The 17178-nt window shown below is 36.0% G+C and overlaps 1 protein-coding gene across 2 annotated transcripts in view; it reads left to right on the top strand.

The window, feature by feature from the left end:
- ZBTB41 (zinc finger and BTB domain containing 41) overlaps positions 1–16213 on the top strand; it is a 39570-nt gene extending 23357 nt beyond the window's left edge. For both annotated transcript variants that reach the window (XM_019976538.2, XM_070768704.1), the window contains exons 7-11: positions 1414–1509; positions 2839–2945; positions 4408–4513; positions 5516–5604; positions 10025–16213. In XM_019976538.2, the coding sequence (XP_019832097.2) occupies positions 1414–1509; positions 2839–2945; positions 4408–4513; positions 5516–5604; positions 10025–10680 (1054 nt within the window). In that variant the 3' untranslated portion in view covers positions 10681–16213. The remainder of the gene's footprint in view (positions 1–1413; positions 1510–2838; positions 2946–4407; positions 4514–5515; positions 5605–10024) is intronic.
- Positions 16214–17178: the final 965 nt, after the last annotated feature.

The following is a 17178-nucleotide window of genomic DNA, read 5'->3' as shown; positions in this document are numbered from 1 at the left end:
AGCTCTTCGCATCAGGTGGCCAAAGTATTGGAGTTTCAGCTTCAACATCAGTCCTTCCAAAGAACACCCAGGACTGATTTCCTTTAGAATGGACTGGTTGGATCTCCTTGCAGTCCAAGGGACTCTCAAGAGTCTTCTCCAACACCACAGTTCAAAAGCATCAATTCTTTGTTCAGCGCTCAGCTTTCTTTATAGTCCAGCTCTCCATCCATACATGACCACTGGAAAAACCATAGCTTTGACTAGACGGACCTTTGTTATTAAAGTAATGTCTCTGCTTTTTAATATGCTATCTAGGTTGGTCATAACTTTCCTTCCAAGGAGTAAGCGTCTTTTAATTTCATGGCTGCAATCACCATTACAGTGATTTTGGAGCCCAGAAAAATAAAGTCAGCCACTGTTTCCACTGTTTCCCCATTTGCCATGAAGTGATGGGACCAGATGCCTTGATCTTAGTTTTCTGAATATTGAGCTTTAAGCCAGCTTTTTCACTCTCCTCTTTTACTTTCATCAAGAGGCTCTTTAGTTCTTCTTCACTTTCTGCCATAAGGGTGGTGTCATCTGCATATCTGAGGTTACTGACATTTCTCCCGGCAATCTTGATTCCAGTTTGTGCTTCCTCCAGCCCAGCGTTTCTCATGATGTACTCTGCATATAAGTTAAATAAGCAGGGTGACAATATACAGCCTTGACGTACTCCTTTTCCTATTTGGAACCAGTCTGTTGTTCCATGTCCAGTTCTAACTGTTGCTTCCTGACCTGCATATAGGTTTCTCAAGAGGCAGATCAAGTGGTCTGGTATTCCCATCTCTTGAAGAATTTTCCACAGTTTATTGTGATCCACACAGTCAAAGACTTTGGCATAGTCAATAAAACAGAAATAGATGTTTTCTGGAACTCTGTTGCTTTTTCCATGATCCAGCAGATGTTGGCAATTTGATCTCTGGTTCCTCTGCCTTTTCTAAAACCAGCTTGAACATCAGGAAGTTCATGGTTCACATATTGCTGAAGCCTGGCTTGGAGAATGTTGAGCGTTACTTTACTAGCGTGTGAGATGAGTGCAATTGTGCGGTAGTATGAGCATTCTTTGGCATTGCCTTTCTTTGGGATTGGAATGAAAACTGACCTTTTCCAGTCCTAGCAAACCACTAGCAAAGGAGGCCAGAGCTAAATTATTTGCTTTTTTAAAGAAAAGAGACATAATAAACATACTGGTACAACTAATCCAATAGGAAGCAGAAATGTTGTAGGAGAAGGGGAACAGTTGACATTATGTTAGCTTGAACAACTTTCTAGTAAGCTTTCTAGAAATCTGTGTTTATGTATTAAATTTGTGTTTCTGTATTAGGTTGGCATTAAAAAATCTGTAGCTATATATATATGTGTGTATACTTTTTTTTTTTTTTAATACAGAACTACTTTGAAAGAACATTTGAGAATCCATAGTGGAGAAAAGCCTCATCTCTGTAGTATCTGTGGACAAAGTTTTCGTCATGGAAGCTCATACAGGTAGGTCAGGCCATTTTCCCCTATAGTAAGAAAGATAAAATTCTACCTCCATTTTATACTCTCTTTTCTTAACATTGTGTTAGTTGTTTGATGAATTAAAACATGTCTTAACATTTGTGATCAAGCAAAGCTGTGCAGAAAAGTTTATAGACTTTTGCCTCTTCTTTATGCCTTTTAATATTTTCTTCATTCTGTAGTATAAAATATGTTAATATCACTAAGAGTAATGCTTTACCAAGTCGTTTTTATTTAAATATTTCATTACTTTTCTTTGAATCAAAATTCATGAAAACTCTGGTGTTCTAAAGTTGGTGTATTTTTTCAGTCCTAATTGTCAAAGAATGTTTTTGTTACAAAAATATGACAAAATTGAAAACTCGAGGATTGTCAATTTTAGAAAGTTTTCTGAAAATAAGTTGTAACTTAAGTGATTATTTTTACAGCTGAATGCTGACCACCATTGCAATTTATGAAAAGTTGTTTTTAAATGAATAAATAATAGATGACTACTTATTGTGAAATATGTATACAATTTTAAATCTTATCAGTGTTCTCAGGATTTTAGTTTCTACACTGTTATTTCCTGTTTTTAAGTTTAAACAGAATGCTGATTTTACTGATTTTAGTCATAGCAGAATCAACACCTGTTTTGACAACTTGAATGGAAAGGCTGTTTATTTCACTAGGATGTATACAGATGGAATATTGTGGGGATAAAAATAACTCAAGTTAAATGAATTCTCATAATCTGTTATTTATGATAGCCTTTTATAATCTGTTTCTAGGTGATTGTAAAATGAGCCACACTTTATTTGGTTGGTGTGAAGGAAAGGAGTGAAGTGTGACTGTCAGAAAGCTGATTCCTTATCGGCTTTGCTAAGTTCTCAGTTGCCAGTGTGTAAGCGGTGTCAGTTGTCCAGAACAGGACTGATTCTCAGTGATTTGCTCTCATCACACATCTGTCGCTTGTGCACTTACCTCGTTTGTCGATTCTGATTCTGTCCCATTCAGTCCTGCAACACCGGCTGACACCCCTAGACGTCCGGTAGGTTCCCAGAAGCAGGTTAGGAGCCTCATGTCAGGAAGGAATGTCATCCAGAGGTAGTGGAGTCTGTGCAGATGTCGAAGTGCTGCCCAAAAACAGCTGAGTGGGACCCTGGAGTCAGGTGTGAAGCGGGAAGGCCCCTAGAAGTCAGAAATGGAGCAAATAATGATGGGTGAGCGTGGTTGAGTAGCAGCCCAGTTCGCATTATTGAAAGTTTAATCGAGTTTTTCTCTTTCCTTGTCACCGGTGTCAGTGGGCTTCATTTATTTTTTTTTTCTTTGTAGACTTCACTTACGAGTACATCATGATGATAAAAGATATGAGTGTGATGAATGTGGGAAAACGTTCATTCGTCATGATCACCTTACGAAGCACAAGAAGATACATTCAGGTGAGGCGCACTTTGTAACGATTTTCCAGAGCACCTGAAAAACCACACCATGGCTGTGCTGGCTGTAATTTAAATAGCTTGGTATATTTGGTCACCTCTTTGTAAACAATGCTGATTATAAAAGCTTTTTTAAAAAGCATCTTTTTAAGCTTTTTTAAGCATTTCTTTTAAAAAGAGACATAATTTTGTGACATGTTTTTTTGGTCTCTGTAATTTTAATCATTTGGTTACCCTTTATGATCACAAACTGACTTTTAAAATTTGTTTCAATCAGATTCTCAAAATTTGCATTTTGTATATAATGTGGATATGTGAAGTTATTACCATTGGCACTTTTTTGAATCAAGAAGTCAAGATTATATTTCTCATTTTAATTGGATTTGAAAGAAGCTAGCAAAACTTAGATCCCTCAAGAGGATCATTGTAATTGGGGTGTTAAAGTTTATGTACCAGTGAATTTTTGAAACCGTATCTTTGGAAGAGCACCTTAATAATCCTGATCAATTTCAGATCTTTATTCTGTATTTATAATTTTTATACTCTGGGGATTTCTTTCATATTTTCCTCTCAGATTGATGTTCAGGAAGTGCTAAGAGAGCCACCTTTATGAGCACAATGATGGGAAAGAGCCATCTCTCTCTGAGCCCAGTAGAACAGGTGATTATTATTATTATTTTAACCATAATTTAAATGGACAGTGTGCAGCAGATGTAACAATTTCTTTAATGATCCCCGTGAGGCAGGCTGCAGTTGTTATCACCACTGTTAATAGTGCTAAAGTTCTGATGACTTTGGCATTGTGCATTTCCATTTTCAGGAGGAGAATTGTAAATTTCTGATTCTAGAAGTCACATGGTTTAATTGCACACGGGTAATGAGACTGATTTTTAAAGAGCAAGCCTTTGTAACTGAATATGAGAATAGAGGTGACAAATTGAACTCTTCTAGAACTTTCCTTTATATTTGTATTTTGGCTCATTGCAAATGTAAGAAATCCCCACAGATGAAAAATCTTTAAAAGTAAAGTGTAAAGATCTGAAAATGTTCAGGTCCTTTTTTATAAACAATAAGACAGCCTCATCTTGATTCATTGTATATTCATTTGAGGTGTTTGATATCCAGACTTATATATTCCTTTAAAAAAAAAAAAAAATCCTGAGTTGTGAAGTCCTTTCATTATCTCACCCTGTTACACTGAAAGTCAAGATTTGAAGTCTGCAGCAAAAGGCTACCGATTCCTTCTCCAACTGGGGAGGAGGATTCACATTCCTAAAAATAAGTACAGAGTCCCTGAAGAAACATAAATTTGAGTATTAATATAAGGCAAAGAGCCCGGATAAAGGGTGGCTTTACTTTTCTGGTATCTGTTTTCTACCATGGTGTGTTAACTGCTGGATAATTTGTTTCTGGGGATAAAAAAGATTGACATGCATATTATAACAAAAATATTTGGATCTTTAAGGTGAGAAGGCTCATCAGTGTGAAGAATGTGGAAAATGCTTTGGCCGTAGGGATCATCTCACTGTTCATTATAAAAGTGTACACCTTGGAGAGAAGGTGTGGCAAAAGTAAGTTTCAGGCAAAGTTTCTCATCATCATCACCTTGGATAAAGCTAGGTTGGAGAAAAGTTGTCTCATAGTTTATTTTATTTAATTGAGGATGGGTTAATCAGTGACCTTTTCTCCAGCTTATCTAGCTTCTCTGCAGATGTAAAGGAATTGAATGTAGCATAATTTTTCATACTTGTTTTCAGTTGATTCAAACACTGGGAGATGGTAGACATTGAAGTGAGTGACTAATATAAAATTGTGGCCTTCTTTGGGGATTTCATTTATATTTGGTTGCGGTAGCTCTTGGAGAGCTAAATATAAATGAACATACTGCCTACATTTTGTACTTAATGTGACAACAATTATTGGAAAATGTTGTCAGAATTTAGATCCCTTTAATGACACTGATAAATGGTACTTTAATGGAAGGAGGTATGTACTGTCTTTGAATATCAACTTTTTAATACAATTTAGATATCCAGGCTTAATAACTTGGATTGTGTGAGTATGAGATGTTCTAAGAATTCATGTTCTTGGAGTAGGTATTTGGATCAAATGGTCTAAGATATCGGGAAACTTAGTGTAATGCTGACCTAGATAATCATGGAACCAGAATTGGTCCCTTACACGTTCTGCAAGGGCTGCTAGGAGTGGGTCTAGAGTGGAGCCTTGTGATCATTCCACGGTGCGCTTTTGTGGTCAGCCCCCACTTACCCATCTCATTGATTTTTTTTTTGGTCCCTATAATTTTTCCTTCTCATTTTTAAGTAGAAAATAATATATAAAATTCTGATGATTTAAAGCTTAAAATAAAGTAGTTTAAAGTTGAAAATCTAAAGATATCTTTTTATAGATTTATTTGTTGAGTATAAATGGAGGAGGAAAAACCAGGGTTAAGGCTGATGTTTAAAAAGTATCTCCATGTTCATTTTATTCTCTGCTTTAATAATGAGACAGTTATGTATGAAGTTATAACTTATTTTCACTATTAAAACACTCAAATATTTTTATTTTCTTAGATATAAAGCAACCTTTCATCAATGTGATGTTTGTAAGAAAATTTTTAAAGGCAAATCAAGTCTGGAAATGCATTTTCGGACACATTCAGGTAAAACCTGATGGGTATTTTATATATATATATTTATATATTTGTTTATATATTATATATATATGTATATAGTCTAATTATTCAGAAGTGATAAATGGATGTTTATACTTTGTTGTTCTTGGTGAAATTGGTTTTTTTCCTGCCAGTAAAATTTTTACTTATTAAAATTGGTGTCATGAATGGACATTAGTCTGATCATTCTGTTCCATATTATGTAAGCTTTAATACTTTTGAATATCATTTTGTAGAATTTGGGGAAATTTTTTTCCATAGAGAATTTATTTAACTTTCAGTTCTCATTTTCTCCTTTCCTGGTTGTTTATGGTTCCTCTATATCTATATCATATATATCATAGAGCATGGCTCTATGAAGACATTTTATTTCCTTATCTTTTAAAAGAGTAATTCAGATACGACCTTGCTGTTGCTTATCAAGTCAACCATTGTATGGTTTTCCTTTTTACATATTCAGTTGTGATGTATAGGTAGTTATAGTAGAATGATTCACTTCAGCTGCTTTCTAGGACTTGAAAGTGAAAGTCATTCAGTCGTGTCCAACTCTTTGCAGCCCCATGAACTATACAGTCCATGGAATTCTCCAGGCCAGAATACTGGAGTGGGTAGCCTTTCCCTTCTCCAGGAGATCTTCCTGACCCAGAAATCGAACTGGGGTCTCTTGCAATGCAGGCGGATTCTGTACCAACTGAGCTATCAGGGAAGCCCTTTCTAGGACTTATCATTTTCTAAATCTTTCCTTTTTTTCCTTTGGCAATTCTACCATATTTTGAAACATAGATTGTTGGATTTTTTTCCTATATGTTGTCATAGTTCTTGTTTTACTTCTCATGTAAATTAATAATTTTTAAAGCTTTCTTTCCTTCTTTTTGGGCTTCCCAAGTAGTCTGTACAGCATCTGCCTGCAATATGGGAGACCTGGGTTCTATTCCTGGGTCGGGAAGATTCCCTGGAGAAGGAAATGGCAACCCACTCTAGTATTCTTGCCTGGAGAATCCCATGGACAGAGGAGCCTAGTGGGCTACAGTTCATGGGATCGGAAGAGTTGGACACGACATAGTGCTATCTTTCTTTTCCTTCTTTTTAAGAAAGAAAGCTATTAATACATTTATGGCTGTTTGCTTTATATTTAGTTTGGAATTTGTCAAGCTGCCGTTCTGGAAGGGAAATTAATTTATTTTATATTTCTCATATTTAATGAGAATTGGAAATAACTGAATTTGGGCAATTTCAATAGCATAAAATTACAGTAAAAAATCTATTACTGGGACTTCTCTGGTGGTCTGGTGGTTAAGTGGTCCCAGTGCAGGGGGCCTGGGTTCAATCCCTGGTCAGCAAACTGGGTCCTGCATGCCACAACTAGGAGCCCCCATGCTGCAGCTAAGACTTGGCACTGCCAAATATTTTTTAAAAATTAAAATAGAAAAAGGAATTTGTTACTGGTACAGTAACTGTGTTAAACATAAAAACGCATCTCCCTGAAAATGAAAAAGTCCTAATTTGGGAGTTACATAAATAGGAGTAAGAAATGAGGAAACTGTATTAATACTATTCTCAATGCTAGTTAAGAATAAACTCATGATTTGAAGGAGATAGTTAAAAGTTAATTTGAAACCATTGATGATTTCAGAACTGTAAAACTATAGGAATTACCTAGAGGAGAAAGTTATTAAGGGCTGTCTTTATAACTGCATTAAGTTTTTTTTAAACATTGATTTGTAGTAATTAATTGATAACCAGTGATTTTGGAATTCTCATCTCTGGATATGTCACAGTTAGTTAGAATTAGGGACAAGTCCCTCTGTCCATGGAAAACTGGGGAAATGAGCTCTCTTACAGATTAAGACAACACTTAATGGCAGTTACAAAATGAGATAGAGGGATCATTTGAAGCAGAGGTCAACTACTTTTTTGGTAGAGGACTGCAGAGTAAACATTGGAGAAGGCAATGGCAAGCCACTCCAGTACTCTTGCCTGGAAAATCCCATGGATGGAGGAGCTTGGTAGGCTGCAGTCCATGGGGTCGCCAAGAGTCGGACACGACTGAGCGACTTCACTTTGACTTTTCACTTTCATGCATTGAAGAAGGAAACGGCAACCCACTCCAGTGTTCTTGCCTGGAGAATCCCAGGGACGGGGGAGCCTGGTGGGCTGCCGTCTATGGGGTCGCACAGAGTCGGACACGACTGAAGCGACCTAGCAGCAGCCTAGCAGATAGTAAACATTAAAGGTTTTGTGGCCCCAGCAGTCCAGACCACAAGCACTCAACTCTCTGTGGTAACATGAAAGCAGCCATAGACAAGGTATAAATAAAAAGAACGTGACCACATTCCAAGAAAATATTATTTACCAAAACTGTCATTGTGCTGTTTGTCCCATCTGTTACTTAATGCTTTTTTCCCTTGTCTTCACTTCCTTGTAATTGTGAAGTCTTTTTATTACCCATTTTCCCCTTGGTTTACTTGTTAATTGCATATTCTTTCAGTTTTCTTTTAGCAGTCACCCTGTAGATCACAATGAGTTTTCTTAAATGATTAGACTCTATCTCACGTTAGCTCATCATCCCTTTTCAGACAATTCAGAGACCTTACGACACCTCGTCTGTCACCCTTTATGCATTGTGTGTGTTTTAATTTTACATATACTTTAAGTGACATAAGACCTTATTATTTTGTTATTTTGCTTTAAATAACTTGTATTATTCATTTTTACTCTTCACTCCTTCCTGCATTACCATTCTTTGACCTGGAATCATATTCTTTCTGCATGAAGAATTCCCTTTTGTGCATATCTGCTGGCACCAAATTCTCTTAGGTTTTGATTGTCTGAAAATGTTTTTATTTTACTTTATAGAGGACATTTGGCTGACTATAGAATTTATGTTAGTGGTTATTTTTCTTTCAGTATTTTAGATGTCATTTTTTCCTCTTTGACCTTCTTCAGTTTTTGGTGAAAAATATACTGTCAGTCTTATTGTTGGTCATTTAAAAGGTATTTCTTTTTAATTGCCTGCTAAGATTTTTCTTTTATTTTTGATAGTTTTTTATAGTGTGCCCAGATATGCTTTTTTTTTTCCTCTTTTGTATTAATATTTTTTTAGATATATAGAACTTATTGCATCTATGACTTGATGCCTTTCATTTAGTAAGATTGTCAGCCATTTTTTCTTTCCAGTTCTGCTTCTGACCTATACTCTGTTTTCTTTCTGGGACTCCGGTTATATGTATATTAGACTGTCCACTTTGTCTTATGTATCTCTCTCATGTAAGTGGCTTCCAGTACAAGCTTATGATGTGACAGCTTTATAAGGTGAGAAGAATGGCCCAAGCTAAAAATGTCAATGTTAGTAGGGCTCCATTTCTTTCTGGAGTTGCTAGGGAAGAGTCTGTTCCCACTCGGTTGGATTATTTATTGACTTTCAGGAGTAGGACTGAGGTTCTAGTTTTGTAGCTAGTCGTAAGCTGAGATCTTCTCGGGTTCCAGAGGCTGCCGCATTTCTTGAGTCCTAGCCTCCTCCTTCCGTTTTCAGAACCAACAGTGTGGGTTTGAGTCCTCTTGTCACAGCTGTCCTACCCCTTCATCTTCAGTTATCACTGCTTTTAAAAATCTTTGTGATTTTGGGTCTACCTGGTTAATCTCCCCACTTCAGGGTCTTTAAGCTTAATCATATCTTCAAAGTCCCTCTCTCCATGTAAGGTAACAAAATCAGTCCTTTCGGGGATTAACCAACCACCCTGGCTACTTTAAGAATTTATACCATTAATAGGAAGAAACAAAAACTACAGTGTGAGAACCTGACTCAGGCACAGCCAAAAACTGGCTTCCTTATTCTTGATCCTGATCAACTCTCCTTATTTTAATCTCAGGCTATAGACACCAGTATTACTACTTCTTATTCCAGTCCAAAGCCCCAGGTTAGTCAGAGTTGCTGTTTTAGTTTTTAATCCTTCTTGATAGGAAGAAATCAAATGTTCTAGTTTTACAGCTTCTTTAGGGGCTATAGTGAGAGCAAGCCGTAGTAACAATAGCGTGAGTTTATAAGGTACTCACCATGTGCCAGGATAATGCTGAGCACTACTATTTACTTTTCTCATTCAGTCCTTTCACCAGTCTGTGAGGCAGGTACTATTAACAGGTGAGGAAATTGTGCTTAGAAGTTGGGGGGTTTGCTCCAGGTTTGCCTGGTAAGTGGTACAGCTAGAATTCAAACCCAGATCTTTCTGATGTTTGAGTTCATTCTCTTTTTTTCTTTACCAGTTACTATACTGCCTCCACTTTATGATAGCATATATTAATTGCTTTTATTAAGTTCTTGTAAGTATTCACATGGAAAATTTACTGCTTAATTAATATTATTGTCTTAACTGAATGTATTTTACGGTTAATTTCATTTATGTTCAAACAGGTGAAAAACCATACAAGTGTCAAATTTGCAATCAATCTTTTAGAATTAAGAAAACTTTAACAAAACACCTGGTCATTCATTCTGATGCCCGGCCTTTCAACTGTCAGCACTGTAATGCGACATTTAAACGGAAGGACAAGCTGAAATACCACATTGACCACGTTCACGGCATAAAGTCTCCCGATGACCCTCTCAGTGCTTCTGAGGAAAAACTCGTGTCCTTGCCGGTAGAGTACTCATCTGACGATAAAATCTTTCAAACAGAAACAAAACAATACATGGAGCAGCCCAAAGTCTACCAGTCGGAAGCCAAGACCATGCTACAGAACGTGTCTGCCGAAGTGTGTGTCCCCGTGACGCTGGTCCCGGTGCAGATGCCTGACACGCAGGGTGACCTGGTGCGCCACACCACCACCCTCCCGCCCCCCGCTCACGAGATCTTGTCGCCACAGCCGCCGGCCACGGATTACCCTCGAGCCGCTGACCTAGCTTTTCTGGAGAAATACACACTTACTCCTCAGCCTGCAAATATAGTTCACCCAGTCCGACCCGAACAGATGCTCGATCCTAGAGAACAGTCTTACCTTGGAACGTTATTGGGCCTTGATAACTCCACTGCTGTACAAAACATATCTAATAGTGAGCATCATTCATGAGCAAATCTAAACATTCCACAGACTTCTTCAGTGGCTATGCACAATGGTAGCCTAGCGCTGACGGCTTTTAAATTAGTGGGGCTGCTATTTTTTCATTTTCTGTATAGTTTCTCAAGTCCTCAGATGCTTTTCCAATCAAAAAAATATGTATCTCTGTTTACTGAACATATTTGAATATTTGGACCCATTTTGAGGTATATAATATTTGAAATAGACATTTTGTGATTTTTTTTTTAAAAGATTATTTAGTGCTAATTTTTAACTCTCTTAACTTTTCAAAACTATCAGCTGTTGACATTATGGGGGTATTTGTTTTTAAACATCGGTGGAAGTTTTTATTCTCCTTTAGTCTCATTCCTCTTTTCTCCTTTCCCCATCTTCCAAACAAGTGTTAAGGAACATGTACCCTTTAAGAAAGAATGTCAGAGTGTACTGATAATTGCAACTGTTCCTTATCCTGACTTAAGTTTCATGATTATTTCTTCCAGATTTAAAAAAAAATGAAATTAGGAATTTGAATTTATAAGAAAGTCTTGGGATCGATCTGTGTTGTTTTTCCATCTGGCCGTAATTTCAGTGTATCACTCTTCTTTGGTCTTTTGACAGACTCAAGACCAGAAAGCTGACTAATGTAGGATTAGCTTGTTAAATGAAATGTAGAACTGAAATAATTATCCAAATGATTGGTTTTTGCCTGTGCTTCAATTATTATGAATAAGAAATGGAAATACAGATGTAGGCATTAAATTATACAAGTTGAAAATGTGTTAAAAGCAAAATATGGCAGTTTTAACTAGATATTTTTTAAGGTAAATTAACTGTTTGTATTTTGTCATTTATTTCAGAAACATTAACAGTATATCAGCATATATCATCATCTAACTAATTAAAATTCAGTTAACAAGCCACTTTTGGTCTCATTTACCTTGGCCAGCTGTAACTCTGGGAAATAGAACCTAGAGATTTGTGTTTAATTATTAGAACAGGGGCCAACAAATTATAAAATTCATGTCTAACTGAACTAAATGTTCATTTACTTTAATTAGAGCAAACCATTCCTTGTATACAGATACACATGTAACCTAGATCTTTATTTTTACTTTACACATAACCCTAATGTCTGTGATTATCCTTAATTTTTATGTTTGTATGATACAAAAGTTGAGGACTTGGTAAAAGGAAATAGCAGTTGGAGCAAAACCTCACTGATTAAAATTAAATGAGGAAAACAAAAAGTCAGCCAAAATTGTGAAATACCTTAAAGATGTGCACTTTCCATACTCTGAAGTCAATTTAAACTTAAACTAGGATGTTTCCTAGTGGAGCTGCTCGAAGGATTAGAGACTAGGCAGGGTTGATTTATTATTAGCATGTCCTTATGTAAACTACTGGAAAATAGCAATTTTAAGAGTTTTCTATTTCAGTTTTGTTTACACTCCTAATTGCTTTAAGCACTTTTTTTGTGTAAACTGTAAAGTCTGGCCCAGCCCTTGTGAAAAAGAAAAATCACAAATAAAATAATGAAGTTTAGCAAAAAATTTTAACCACTTAATAATGTGGAAACATGTTTGCTGAAGCACTTAAGAAATGAAGGTACTTTGCAGGAATATTTACCACACTAGTGGGGAAAAAAAAAAACAGTTGAGAATTGGGGCAGTTAACCAAAGTAGCTCATATAACTAGTAAAGCCAACCTGAGTTTTGCCTCATTTGTTGAAGTTTGGTTATAATTCTCCTATAACTGATAGATACAAGCAATGTATCAATATTCTTTTTAAAGCATTCTTACTTTTGTGTGGAAATGTTGTGTCTGGGGTACTTAACATGATAGAACTTGACTATATAAGGTACTATTTGTCTTTCAAACTGACTTTTAAAAACATCTCTTTATGATTTTTATCATAAAGACTTTTAACTAAAAGACTTACTATGATGAAAAGAAATCACTTTTAAAAATGTACCCTGCCTTGAATATAAAACAATGTAGAAAAGTCTGGACTTAGACAAAGGCAAATAGTATATATGTATATGTGTGTGGTATATTATATGTTTGGTAGCAGAAAAAGAGGGTGTTGCATTTTCACATTCAAAAGAATACTTTGCTTTTTGAAGGTATTGACTTTAGGGTTCTTTTAATAATAATCTCCTAATGCTTTAAATATATAATTTGATTGTAGGAATTGGTTTACAGTATAGAACTTTTCTTGAATACATCTCTTATATAAAGTGAAACATAATTATATTTACTTATTATTGTAGATAACTTAAACTTGAAAAGTAGTTTACTGTTTTATAAAATGCTTTGACGGTTAACTCATTTAAACCTCATAGCCAGCTCTGAAGTAGAAATGGCATGCTGTATTCCCATGTTAGAGATGAAGAGTCTGAGGTTAAGCCTACATCGTTAGTAAGTGGCAGAGCTACTAATAGGGGAAGAAATAGAGCATTAATGAATGCTTTCCAGGTGCCAGGCACTGCATTTTCTCATGTAATCTTAAAAATAGTATGGGAGGTAGGTAGTATAATTCTTATGAAGAAATAGTCTCAGCGGGCAAACAAATCTTCTGCCTCTAATCTCCAAATTAGAATATAAGAAGTCTTAAAATTGTGAAAACCTCATGGATTTGGGCAAACTGAATGTATATATAAGTTTTTGAAGTTGGCACAAAAAATATGAAATGAGGCCTGCTCTTTTCAGTTAAGTGTTTGTCACATTTGATTTCGAGTATTTGGGGCAAATGCTCCATTAACTCTAAAATCCATGAATTCTGTAACTATAGTTAAAATTTTGAATCTTGCAACTAAGGTCAGCCTCATTCAGAATTTTTTATTTTATGAGCATAATTTATTGTTTTAAATTAATTTTGTAGCTGATAGCTGTTAGCACTTATTATGTAAATTGAATAATTTATCAAATGTAGAAATTTGTTAACCTAATCCATTTTTACGTAAATACGCCAAAGATTTTTAGTAGGTTTTAAAATAGTTTAAAAGAATTTAAATTCTTTGTTGTTTGAATAAATATTTGTCCAAAGAAGCACAGTTGAAGTCCTAGGATTATGGATTTTCTAAAAAAAAATCATTAGTTTGAATACTAAGAATAAGTGTTTGTGTTTATATGTATTAGAAATAAGAACAGAAGAAAATACTCCGGGAGTAGTCATACTGACAAGCCAATTACAAGTAAGAATACTCTGTTTTCCTCAGTTTAATTAATTGAATGTTATCTTTTAAGTGGACACTATTAATTGCTAAATAATAATAAGCTGATTTTTTACACTACACTATTAAAATAATTTTGCCTTAGAATTTTTTTAGGACAAACTGAAGATTTTTTTGTAACAAACCCCACCTATTTTTTTGCAGCCTAAAATACCATTTAAGATTAGGGTTTGTTCTTCATGCCAGCAAGATTTCACTAGCTATGAAGGTGGTGATCTTTGCATACTTTTAAGTAACTTAGTCATTTATTGAAGAAGAGTAGCAAAAATAGGGTTTTAAACTGGTGCTTTATTAAGTGACTTCCTTTAAAGTGATGGTACATCATGAAGTAGGTACACTAATACTTTTCTGTCAACCTTAAAATTGTCAAAACATCTTGGCAGAGTGAGTGACTATAAGCTATTAGTTAAGGGCTAGTAGGTATTCAAAAATCATTCATTGCTTTCACTCTGTCATTAACAAATGAATTAAAAACACCGTTAACTGGTGTGTGTGCATGTAAGTTTGCGTTCTCTTCTCACAGGTCATTCTGCTGTATCATGGGTGGGAAGTCAGATGTGGAGCATCAGCTCTGCGACAGTGTGCTTTTGACCATGCCCAGTCATCTCTGGATTGAATGCTTTGTGCCTTTTCAGATTGAGGCAGCAGTTTGTAGTAGCTTAGAGTTGACTCTGCTGGCTAGGTTGTGCTGGTTAATAAATGATTGTGGTTGTTTTGTTATTGTTATGGGTCTTATGTTTGTGTTGCCTGCTGGTCAGGCAACAGTCTTTTTTTTTTTTTTAGGTTGCTTTATATTTTTGTAGGGAAACTGGCATCAAGTACTAGTATGAATTTTTTTTTTAATCTTTACTATTGTGGCCTTTCTAGTTACTGCAAAGCCACTCCTGGGCCTGTCTCTAGATACTCACTAGAGGAATCTGACAAATAAAATGAGCAGTGTGTCTGCCTCTCCATCTCCTCCCATCTCCCACCTTTTCTTCTGAATAATCCGTTACCAAACCACCCTGCTCTAAAAAGCAGCTTCTTCGCTCAGTTTGCCTAAAACTGAGCCAAAGGTGATGGTTTGAGATGAGTCTCTAAAAAGCAACATCCCAACCAACTGACAACTTGAGTTGATGAACTCAGGAAAAATTAGGACTTTTGAAGTCGTATTTGGATCATTCTAAGATTCAGTGCCAAATTTTAAATGACTCAAAATGTATTTTTTAATAAGAGTCAAGTCACATTTCTAAAACCTGTAATAGTGTTATGGTAAATGTCACTTACTATTAGGCTGAATAATGGATAATGTGACAATAATTTTGTAGTAATTTCTAGGAACCACAGACAGTTCTTTTTAGGTCCTCCCCTTTTGCACATTCCTCTCTAAAGTCTGTAGTGGTTTTTGGGGAGGGGGGACTATTCCCTGTTTCTTCAAAAATTGTTTCTACTTCAAGGTACTTTTATTCTGGACTAGTGGCATACTTTCTGCGCTTCCTCTTTGGCAGTGGCCTTAAGAAGGCAGAAGTAGCAGCAGTAGGTCATGTGAAGAATGAGGGGAAGGGCTGGTGGAGAGAGTATCTTTCCTGTATTTACTCTTCATCTTTCAATTTGCTGTGCACTCATCTTGAGTCTGTGACTGTTGAAAAATCCCTAAATAGTTTAAATTGAGCCTCTATAGCTATTCGTATAAAGAGAAAATAAGAATTATATTCAGAGAATAGAGGTTATACAAAATGGATATGTCTTTTTATTCTGCTTTCCCCCCCTAACTTCTTAGATAAAGAAGTAATTTTGGTGCTCATATTACTGCTAGAGATTCTAAAACATTTCTTGAATGAAGAGTGTGCACACTTATTGTTATTTCACCCTGTTGCTTGGTATTCCTGCTTTATGATTACACAATTTTTATTCCTTGTAACAGTCGGACTTTTCTTATCCCTGTGGATAAAACTGTATTACAGCTGATGACTGAGGCTGCCAAAAATGAGCACAGAGGTGGGCACTTGGATTATGAGATTTATGATGTACATTAAAGTGGAAATGCCTTTGAACCTGTTTTCAGACTCCAATCTTAAATTTTGTTTTTAATCATTAGAACTTTTAAAAGCAACTACAAAGAAAAATCTAAAATACCAAGATTTATAATTTTGTCAACTGTGTGTAAAGTATCTTGTGAGTTTTCTAGATATTTTGACTGTCTTGTGTTTCCTGAATATCAATGTCTTTATAGAAAAATTCAGTTCTCTGTGAAGACTAGGAAGTGTGTTGTATGCTGAACTAGTTCTTTGTCTTGTTTTGATATTTAAATAAAGTTCTTTGGTCCTAATAAAGCATTCTAGGTTTTATTGAACACATTTTCACAGCATGACAATGCACAGTGCTCTGCCTGCCTCCTGAAAAATTGAATGAAAAGACAGTGAACACATAGAAAACCAAACTCTTGGAGCACAGGTATTAAAATATTACTCACTTTTCATAAGCTAGATATAATTTCAAATATTTTATGTTAAATGTATAAATCATTAATATTTAATGGTTTTTAATCCAACCAGTCCATCCTAAAGGAAATCAGTCCTGAATATTCATTGGAAGGACTGATGCTGAAGCTGAAACTCCCAATACTTTGGCCACCTGATGCGAAGAACTGACTCATTGGAAAAGACCCTGATGCTGGGAAAGATTGAAGGCAAGAGGAGAAGGGGACGACAGAGGATGAGATGTTTGGATGGCATCACTGACTCAATGGACGTGAGTTTGTAAACTCTGGGAGTTGGTGATAGACAGGGACGCCTGGTGTGCTGCAGTCCAGGGGGTCACAAAGAGTCGGGCATGACTGAGCAACTGAACTAAATTGAAGTGGCTAAAGAGGAGAGTGAAAAAGTTGGCTTAAAGCTCAACATTCAGAAAACTAAGATCATGGCATCTGGTCCCATCACTTCATGGCAAGATGGGAAAACAGTGGAAACAGTGTCAGACTTTTTTGGGGCTCCAAAATCACTGCAGATGGTGACTGCAGCCATGAAATTAAAAGACGCTTACTCCTTGGAAGAAAAGTTATGACCAACCTAGATAGCATATTCAAAAGCAGAGACATTACTTTGCCAACAAAGGTCCGTCTAGTCAAGGCTATGGTTTTTCCAGTGGTCATGTATGGATAGGAGAGTTGGACTGTGAAGAAAGCTGAGCACCGAAAAATTGATGGTTTTGAACTGTGGTGTTGGAGAAGACTCTTGAGAGTCCCTTGGACTGCAAGGAGATCCAACCAGTCCATTCTAAAGGAGATCAGCCCTGGGTG

This window comes from Bos indicus, chromosome 16, assembly GCF_029378745.1.
Source record: "Bos indicus isolate NIAB-ARS_2022 breed Sahiwal x Tharparkar chromosome 16, NIAB-ARS_B.indTharparkar_mat_pri_1.0, whole genome shotgun sequence".
NCBI classification, from domain to species: Eukaryota; Metazoa; Chordata; class Mammalia; order Artiodactyla; family Bovidae; genus Bos; species Bos indicus.
The sequence above is the reverse complement of the archived record's forward strand: the minus strand, read 5'-3'. Positions and strand labels throughout refer to the sequence as shown.